Genomic DNA, 10,467 nt, shown 5'->3' on the forward strand with positions numbered 1-10,467 from the left:
GCACACTTTGGTAAAGCAAAAAACTGTCGTGTGCCGAACGCACAAAATCTTTGCACACTGAAAGAAGAATTTCACAGCGAAAACAACACACAATAATCGATCAATCAACCCAATTAGACTTCATCCAAACACACACATATACTATGGATGCAAGAGTTCCATTATCACACTCATTATGGTCACCATATGACACAGTAAAAGATTCAGCCGATTCATTAGGGATAAATTTACCCGATGAAGCAGCCAAGAATCTTGCTATGGATGTTGAGTACCGAATTCATGAGATCCTTGAATTGGCTATAAAATTCATGCGCCATTCGAAACGAAAAATGTTAACCACTTCAGATATAGACTATGCGTTGAAGATACTAAACGTTGAACCATTGTACGGGTATGATAATTCCCAACCTTTGAATTTCAAAGAGACAATGGTGGGAGCTGGGGGACAAACATTGTATTATCTCGATGACCAAGAAATTGAATTTGAAAAATTGATTAATCAGGAATTACCCAAAGTTCCACGAAGATGCAACTTCACTGCTCATTGGTTAGCTATTGAAGGAGTTCAACCTATAGTTCCTCAAAACCCATTACCTTCGGAAATTAAAAGCTTACCTCCAGCAATTCGCGGTGCTACTTCGTCATATTTAGGTAATGATATTTTGACATTGGGAAGTAGCTCAACAAATGCGGTAGATGGTCAAGATGGTCAAGATGATGTTACAAAGAATAAGAATCCAACCGATAAAGAATTCGACACTAAACCGTTAGTCAAACACGTTCTTTCAAAAGAATTGAAATTGTATTTCGACAAAGTGGTTGAGGTTTTAATATCGACTGACCCTGAAAAGGAGAGTTTGAAAAATGCCGCATTGGCGTCATTGAAATCCGACCCCGGTTTACATCAATTAGTGCCCTACTTCATTCAATTTGTAGCCGAACAAATAACCAATGAATTGAGAAACATCGAAATCTTATCAACCATGTTGGAAGTCATATCGGCTTTGGCTGATAACAAGACCATATTTCTTGACCCTTATGTCCATGCACTAATGCCATGCATCTTGACTTTATTATTGGCAAAACGTATTGGGCCTGTTATTAAAGAATCAGCCGACAATTACCAAGAAAGTTTGCGGAACCAGTTGGCAGTACGTGAATTTGCTGCTATTTTGCTCGAACATATAATTAAAGTCCATGGATCATCATATTCGACCTTAAGACCAAGAGTAACTCGAACGTTATTGCGAGCATTGCTTGATTCGACCAAACCAGTGGGAACTCATTATGGAGCCTTGTTGGGATTGAAGAATTTCGGTAATGAAGTGTTGAAATTGGTCCTTGTTGGTAATTTGAAAATTTGGTATTCGTCAGTAATTGAACTGAATCAATCACAATTTGAACGAGACATTTTGATCAATACTGTGCTTGACATACTACGAAAATTGAGTGTTAAAATCGATACAGGCGCTGCTAGTGACGATGGCGATACCGATAAGATGGAAGTAGATGACGGATCTAGTGAGGTACCGGATGAAATTAAGGAGAAATTAAAACAAAGAATTGGCCAACCATTGGCTGACTTGGTGCTGAACCAACCAGATGCAAAAGATATAGCGAGAGGTATATTTTTTGGTGAAGTAGCAGTATAAAACAAAATAAGAAAATACAACAATGTATCATTATAATTCTATTTCATTAAAAAATATGGGGGTCATTATACATTAAAACTATTAAAAATCATCGTCTTGAATACGTGGCTCTTGCTTTCTTTTTCTTGGGATTGAGAATTTCATCTGAATCATAGCCAATGTCATCTTCTTCACCCTTCTCTTGTGCACCACTATCTAATGATAACAACCCCGTGGCGGCGTAGGCACTATATATAGGCGACTCAGAAATGGCGATTGGATCACCTGGTTTGGTTTTGTGAACCAGCGGTGATGAGGACAAGGTGGATGTACGCGCTATGGGAGATTTAAACTCGTTAGTACCTTCAGCACGTCTCAAGAATGGTGACTGTGAATGCTTTGTCTGTTGTTGCTGTTGTTTCGGTGTAGCTTCCACTATTGAAACAGCAGGAGTATTGTGCAACGAATTCAACTTACTCGCATTTTGCACAGGAGTAGCTTGTATGATTGATGGATTTAGATATTTCTCTCTTTTAGGAGTTCCTCGCTCAATTACACCATTACGTATTGGTGTAGCCTCAACAACCATATCATTTGGTGAGGTATATGTGGCACTTTCATTTGTTCTTTGTCGCTTTGGCGTTGCTTCAATTACTACAACATCACTCCCTTGATGGGGAGAAGTTGTAACAGAAGTAGCAACAGAAGTTGCAGCAGCAGCAGCGGATTGTAATCGCTGAGTCATCAGACTTGCTCCAGGTTTCAAAAATGGCACACTACCGTCTTCAGTTCCATCACCATTTGCAGGACTGGTGAAAATCGAACTTGTAACTTGATTCTGGTGGGTGCTACTCTCATTGGATTTCGATACAGCGTTACTCACAGGTGTAAACACTTCCAAATCAACAACCCTTTGTTTAGCCGGTGTAGCTTCAATTTGCGAAAACGATTTCATCAAATTGCCACCAACGGCACCAACAGCACCAGGACCATGCGTTGATGTGTCACCACGTACCGGTTTCATTGGCGTCTCTGCAACATTGACAACCGAATTCGATCCTGGTTTCTCCCCATTTGCTATACTTTTGCTACGCTTTGCCTGACCAAAAATAAACAAAGATGATGAGGATGCTGCTGTTGACGCCGAAAAAGTTGCATTCGCTTTAGTACTATCGTCCCCAAATTGGCTATTTTGTTTCTTCAATAGTGGCTGTTTGAAATTCAAGTCAACTTGTCGCTTGTCCAAATCTCGAGATGATTGGCCAATACTTGATTTGGATCGTTTTAATGAAGCTATAGAAATATCCTTGATTAGGTGATGATCATTGCTAAGAAGTGGTTTTCTTTCCAATTTAGGCTTTGTTTTTTCGCTGCCACCACTTTTACCACTTTTTGACTGCTGCTTGGGATCATCATCATTGTCAGCAACTGTACCAGACGAAGATGGGGATGTCTTTTTCTTGCTCTTTTTTTTCTTATGATTAGTGGTTAATTTCATATTTGTGTTTTTCATATTCTGAATCACATATTTCATCAAGACTGGTAAAGTTTTACTATAGTATGGCACCAACACATACGCCATAAATCCATAACTAGACGAAGCATTATTACCAGCATGCTTATCACGTTTATCACGTTTATCATGTTTATCTTCTGACACTAATACTTCCCACAAATTCAACCGATCAATCAACTTGTTCAAGTACAGATAATAGGAAAATTCTCGATTCTTTTTCAGCTCATCGTGCGTAGAAGATGCAGTAGCCACTAAAGTTGTTGGCTTAACTCGTTTCTTGCTCTTTATGTCATCACCAGCTTCGGACTTGTTGATTTTTCTCTTTTTCCTAGCCCGGACTAAACTCACCTTTTGTTGATCTTGAGTTTGCTTCAACAACTCATTCAGCTTTTGTAAATTATGAGCCAAAAACTCATCTTCATTTATACTCATAGATTGGAAAACTTCAAACAAGAGGATAATTTGTAATTGAGCTTCACGAATTTTCAATTCCAAGATTAATTTCTGAAGTTTATCATTGTCAATCCCATCCAAAACTATCACATTGCCTGTTTCACCATTCTCATATTCTATGTTCTCCTTCTTCTTCCTACCAGCGTTACCGTCCTCTGTAGTTTTTCTTTCCACACTAAACCCAAGTCTTTCTTTAAATGTTCCCTGATGCCTTACTTCACATTCAGATAAATTCTCATCATTAATGAAGAACCCCCCACTTGATTTCCCATCATACCGTTGATCAAATTTGTCCATGGATAAAATAAATGTATCAAGCACGGCCAAAATCAGCGCCTCATTTGCTAGGCAAAGATTCTTAAATCGAGTTAGTGCAGTCTTAGGGAAATAACTCAATGGTTCATTCAACGAATACAATGAATGGTAATATCGATTAGTTAGAAATTGTACTGGATCGTGACTTTCTTCACGTTTAGATGGAGACGAAGAAATGACATTCGACCACTCATTGTCATGGCCAGCATTGGCCTTTGCCGTTTTGTGCACCATTGATGCTGGTGGCTTCATGGAAAATGATTCCATAGTGTCTTCAAACATCTCCCTTGGCATATAATTGGTGGACTCGGCTGTTTCTTTACTTGCATTTATCAAATCTGCCTCATTTGAAATTGGGTACATGTAATCGGCCAGTTTATCTTCAGAAATAAGTTCATTTATTTTGAAAACACCAAAATAGCCACAACTTTTACACCCATCGCCATTTTCCTTCTCAGCAATACCAACTATGGGGAAAACAACACCCCAATGATTGAATTTATCATCAATTTTAAACTTCAACTTGCACAACCAATATCCATCGCATCGTAGTTTAAATTTATCACTCTTGAAAATGTGCAAGACTGATTCCACCATGGTAGTATTATTCTTATCATTTGAGAGTTCCGATAATAGACTTTGATGTGACTGTAGTGATGTTTGTGTAGGAATCACATCGATTATTGATTTTAAATTTATCATGTGAATTGGTGAAATGACAATTTCAATGTTGTTGCTTGAATCTAGTATTTTGAATGTGTCAGGTATTGCAGCTACATCTTTGGTGACTTCTTCTTCTTCTTCTTCTTCTTCTGTCACTTCTTTGTTCATGGTATGGGGAAGATTGTGTGCTAACCTGTGCAACTCATTTGATTGAAGAATAAACTCTTTTTTTGTATCAAAACAGATTCGCGCATCTTAAATAAAATACTACATCACAGCACCACCACCTCTGCCATCAGACTACTACACCTTATACCCTGAAAAGTATTCTATCACAATCTCTTTAATTTATCTAAAAATAGTCTAAACTATAACATATCCTCTACACATATCTCAAATAGAACAAAAAGTCAATCTCGTCTACTCTAAAACTTCAACCATGTATCTTCAAATATATCACTAATTGTAGGTCTCTTTTCAACATCCCGAACCAATATCCGTTTAACCAAACACAAACTCGAGTCGCTAATAACATAAGGAATCCTCAAATCGCCTTCCAAAATCTCATCAACGTTATAAAAAGGATTTTCTTTGTACAACATGGTATACAACAAAATCCCCAATGCCCAGATATCTTGCGGTTTCCCCTCGTATTTTTCGCCACGCAACACTTCAGGCGAGGCATAATCAATGGTGCCAACAAAAACATCAAATGGACCTTGTTTCACATACCCAGCAGACCCAAAATCAATCAACTTGATAAACCCCTTTTCATCAACAATGATATTCTCATCCTTAATATCACGATGAACAATGCCTTCTTTATGTAAATGATACACTGCCGATACAATTTGTTTGAAAATGAATTTACATTCAAATTCAGAAAGATCCTTTTTAACTTCAATGAAATCAAACAAATCAATTGCCGGGGGATTACCAAAAATTGGCGTTTCAAGATAATAGTACTTTGAATCCTCAAAAAAGTCAATTATTCGAATAATGTTGGGATGAGGCTCTGAATTTAAAAATGCCATGACTTGGATTTCACTAGGGATAGTACCCAACTTACGGTCTCGCACCCATGTATCCACCAAAATTCTTTCTTTATCGATACATTTAATAATGATTTTGTACACGGGGTCGTCTTTATGTTGAGCCAACACGACTTTGGCATAAGCACCTTCACCCATTTGTTTGAGAATCTTAAATTCGGAAAACCTCTTGGTACGTCTCGTTAATCCAACTTGATCGGGCCAATGCGTCGATTCGGATTTAATTGTCGCTAATGATTGGTTTTCCAACGCCAATATTTCCTCTTCCGAATATGCTGACGATGGAATATTGTAATCCAAATCATCGGGAGTTATATTATCCTTCAGCTCAATCGACTCAGTATCCTGGGACTTGCTAGTATCTGCTTCTCTAATTTCATCAGCTTTGGTTTTTTTGTAAATAAAACTATCCAATTTGTTAAAGGGCATGGCAAACGACAGAGTCTTTACCCTTCGGGTACTCAGTGACCGTGTCACTTCTCTTGGGGAGAATTCTAATAAGTCTTCTTCGTTACCATCCTCAAACAATTTACGCTGTGAAGGGATATTGTTGGCAGAAGCGGTCGAGCCGCCAGTATGGGTCCTGGTACGAGCAAGAGCCGCATGATGTGGGTGTAAATGTTGATAATGAGGTTGCTGCTGCTGCACATGAGGGATTTGTATGCTATCCTGATGGTGCAACAAATTCGATTGCGTTTGCGTTCGTGATGGTATTGACACTTCTGAGTGCTCATCAGCTGAAGCTAGAGACATTGATGAAGCTGAAGAGCTCAAAGCTTCAAACTCGGTGCCTAAGCCGCTATCTCTTTTAGTTCGCGAATACGTCACCCACAAGATTAATGCATTATCAATAGACACACGAGCCTGAACATCAACGAATAACGTCTTGCCATCACGGTGCCTACCTTCAATTCCGGGGCATTTGAAAAAAATGTCTTCTTCAGACCCTTCTGCGTCAGCTTGCTCTTGATACTTTATAACTGAATCGTATTTTCTAAAGAAATGTTCAGGTAATACTAAACCATTAACAACTTGGAAAGTCTCGATATTTTTTTCAAGCCCAACTTGCAAAATCTTGGTGAAATTAGGGATCAATTCATCAATGCCACGATTACGCAAATATTTTGCCGATCGGCCAAATAAATTTTTGGCTATAGCGTTATTACATGATAGGATAGTGAAGTCCTTGGCATCTAAAACGAAAATTCCGGCAATGTAGGGCATCGTGTGGACCTTCAATTTAATCTGTGATTCGGAATCATCATCCAACAGAAGTGCGGTTGAAGTGATGGCACAGGGGATATTTTCGTTTCCTTGGTCCACTTGTAATGTGAAGTACCTGGTATAATTAATAAACTCACTATCTTGAGCAGCACTTTTTTCCTCGTCATAACCAGACCCATAATTCATCAATTCATTGCTTATTGTTTCGCTTAGTGCACTTAATGTCCCTGCCTTGTCTAGCCCATACTCAGAAGCCAAGCCACCAGCAATCTCATGGAAACTATCAACTGCATACGAATGTTCGAAAAACCCGCCTTCATCTTTCTTGCTAGCCCCCAGAATAATCACATCAAATGCATCACATGGTATTTGATCAAACATGCAAATGATCAAATTGCCCTTTTTCTTTGCCCAAAGTGACGTCCAAGAATAATTTTGATCACCCGGCCGAACAATAGCAACAATCTCCCCAGCGAACAATATGGAGTCTTTACGACTATTTTCAAATGTGTATTCGGTTATTCTTGACAATACAAAATCGCGAAATTGTGGAGCAATTAAATCCATTAAAGTCAATGCTTTTATAGTTGTTTTTGATATTCCAAACATAAGACATGCTAAATCATTTGCCGCTTTGACTGAAAATGGTAAATCAGCTTCAACAGTAAAGATTGATTGCGGTGAGGAATACTTGCTTGTAAGCATTGAGTTGAATGGCCTTTTTGCATTAAATTGTTCTTGTTTGGTGGTTGGAGTCGTTGGCGATTGGGTCAGTGACTTGTCATTCATTTGAGCAATTCTCGAAAGCTCATTCAATGCAACTGTAGAAAACGTCGTTGACATTGGTGATTTAGTAGATGATGGTTCTTTAATGCTGTTTTCTAATAATTCCGAAGTCACCGCTGAGTTTTCAACGAATGGCATGGCTAGAGCATAAATCAATTTCTTTTTCAAAAGATCGTATTTGATTTTGCCTTGGTCTTCAGGAGTAGAAAGTGACAAGTCATGTAGGGATGTTGCAACCTGGGTATTCTCCATTAAAGATTCCAAGTCGTGTTCTAGCAAGTTTATAATGTCTTTATAATCATCATTTGAGCCTATTAGTTTCTGCTGCTTCTGCTGCTGTTTCTTCTCGTTAATGGTCCCTTGTTGTAAATTTGGCGGTGCTGAAAACTTTCTTTCATCTTTTGTCACAATTGGAAGACTGTCGGATCTTTGTAGTGTTGGTTTAAACAAAGCTGCCAATGCAGCTGAGGATGCATTTGATTGAAGTTTATATTTCTTCTTGTCAGCATTATTGGATGCGGTTGTAGGTGACGATACATCATGTATATAATCAGCACTATGATTGGGATGGGAAAAGATACTTGATCTGACTGTGCCACTTGTATTTGCTGATAATTCTGAGTCTGTTGTTGTAGTTGTTACTGCTCCATCCATAATCGAAGTGTCGTCTATAATTGTATTGGTAATTGATCGTTGCAAAGGGGTTGATTCTTGCTCAAAGTGGTCTTGATTGGTTATCGATTTAAATAATTCTGGTCTATCCTTTAAGATTTCTAATGATCGTTTCAATACATTAAGTCGAAGAGCTAACGAATTGGGTGATAAATGAGCGTACGAATAAGCATGTGACGATTCTGATGGAAATTTCAAAAGATCTTCTAAATTGTTATCTTTTTGATGTGATGTAGTAGCCTCTTCATCATGGTGTGCAACTACTCGGGGAATAGGCGATGGTGCAAATTGTTCCGACGACGGAGTCTTTTTATTGTTCTCAAGTCGTTGTGGTTGAGGAAGAGGGCATATATTTGGAGGAGGTGGGTGTTGTGGTTGTACTGCCTTTATGACTGGTGATCTAGATAGTGGCGATGCAACTCTTTTTGTAGATGTAGATATCGGTGGAAATATTCTATTTGATTGTTCTGTGCCTAACGTAAACGTTGGAGGCTGGAAATGAGGAGACTTGGGGTTGCTGTTGTTGTTGCTGTACTGCATTTTGTTATTGTCAGGGCTGTGACGACTGTAGTTGTGGTTATCCTTATGATTTTGACAGCTGTTGTGATTACTATGTACTGACTCATCCCTCTGTGAATTTGAAGTAGTCATCGGGGTATCATTAGCAACTTTTTCTTCTACTTCTTCTACTTTTTCTTCTTCTACATCATCATCGTAATAATCAGTTAATGAAGTATTTTCATCTGCTATTGTTGAAGTTGGTAATGAGTGATCTGAATTATCTGATGATTGATATCTAGATGTAGTCGTCATTCAAAAAAAAAATGGTAAAACTGTGTGGTTTTTCCTGATTTTAGGTAAACTGTGATATGATGTTATATGTAAATCTATGTGAGATCTATTAAAAATGGTGCAGAGGTGTTGAGGTGTTTTTTGGTGACCGGGAATAGATATGAGTTGATCTTTGTATAAAATATAATAAAAATTATAAGGCAACAAAACAAAAAGAAAAAATGTCAAAGTCAAAAGGTATCAATATGTAAGTAGTTATTATAATGTCTCTATGCGGTATCTCTTAGTGAGATTATTTGCTAGTTAGTTAGTTAATTAGTGAGTTGTTGTTGTTGTTGTTGTTGTAGGTTTGGTGATAAATTCTGTGTAGATTAGTTGGTTGTAAAAATGAATTTCCTTTGTCTCTTTCTCCTTTTTGGCTGTGTGGTGTGTGTGTCTGGTTATTGTTGTGTCTGTTTTCCAAAATTAATTTTAAAATTTCTTTTTTCCTTTTTTTTTCTTATTTTCTTATTTCTTTCATCAACTTATTCTATATTTTAGTCTTCCTTTACTAAAACTAACAATAGAAAGAGTTTCAACAATAGGGGAATGTATCTATAGAATATAATGTAAGAGATATGATGGGAGTATCAAATGATCACCTTCAACTAATTTAAAGAAGTGAGTAATACATGTGTAATATCATTCATGCATAATATATGTAACAACTACAATTACAATGATCATACGCTACCATCTCCATGCAAGGCTGAATCTCCACTTCTCAAGAACAATAAAGCCTAAAAATTAAGCCCATAACACAACACTGTTTTCTAGGGTTTAAATACTACCACACGCCAAATATATGGAGATGGATAGTATAGATAGATTATAATAGAACCATTTACAAAAAGAACAGCTATTGGATGACTATGATAAGCTATATAACGTATTGCTGGTTGTTTCTAGTAATATGGCGTCTCCTGTATATATCTACCTGTCTGTATACTATTCTACACCCCCAAACAACTACCCTAGATTGACTGGTGTTTAATAGTGGTTGTGGTGTGCTTTTCTATTCCCTCATTCTTGGGACTATGCATAATGCGGACCAAAGAATAAAAAAAAGCTTTTACTAAGGACTAACATAACCCAAAATCCAGAATCTGTCACTTTTGTATTATATACTGCATACAAATCCTTATCTTATATTTGTTGTCGCATACACGTGACCATTTTCAAAACACACATACATAAAATCAAACTTAATAAATGAACGTGACTCTTGAAATATGTTAATTTTAGAAAAAAAATCTTTTTCTTGAATATACATAAATACCTTTGAACAACTTACTTTTATGTATACAATTCTTCAAGTGCTAGC

The 10,467-nt window shown here is 37.4% G+C and overlaps 3 protein-coding genes across 3 annotated transcripts; 1 reads left to right on the forward strand and 2 right to left on the reverse strand. All coding sequences in view use genetic code 12, as the record gives it.

Moving 5' to 3' along the window:
- Positions 1 to 143: 143 nt before the first annotated feature.
- Positions 144 to 1,652, forward strand: TAF60 (Taf60p; the record flags this gene model as incomplete). Its single annotated transcript, XM_051814652.1, has 1 exon — positions 144 to 1,652. The coding sequence occupies one exon, from the start codon at positions 144 to 146 to the stop codon at positions 1,650 to 1,652; it is 1,509 nt and encodes a 502-aa protein (XP_051671835.1).
- An 88-nt stretch (positions 1,653 to 1,740) lies between these two features.
- On the reverse strand, positions 1,741 to 4,746 carry CANMA_002570 (uncharacterized protein; the record flags this gene model as incomplete). The annotated part of the gene is made up of 1 exon (XM_051814653.1): positions 1,741 to 4,746. The coding sequence occupies one exon, from the start codon at positions 4,744 to 4,746 to the stop codon at positions 1,741 to 1,743; it is 3,006 nt and encodes a 1,001-aa protein (XP_051671836.1).
- A 257-nt stretch (positions 4,747 to 5,003) lies between these two features.
- Positions 5,004 to 9,125, reverse strand: FUN31 (serine/threonine protein kinase; the record flags this gene model as incomplete). The annotated part of the gene is made up of 1 exon (XM_051814654.1): positions 5,004 to 9,125. One exon carries the CDS (start codon positions 9,123 to 9,125, stop codon positions 5,004 to 5,006), a length of 4,122 nt encoding a protein of 1,373 aa, XP_051671837.1.
- Between the last annotated feature and the right edge of the window lie 1,342 nt (positions 9,126 to 10,467).

Source organism: Candida margitis (genome assembly GCF_024628925.1).
Source record: "Candida margitis strain CBS 14175 chromosome Unknown scaffold64, whole genome shotgun sequence".
Lineage (NCBI taxonomy): Eukaryota > Fungi > Ascomycota > Pichiomycetes > Serinales > Debaryomycetaceae > Lodderomyces > Lodderomyces margitis.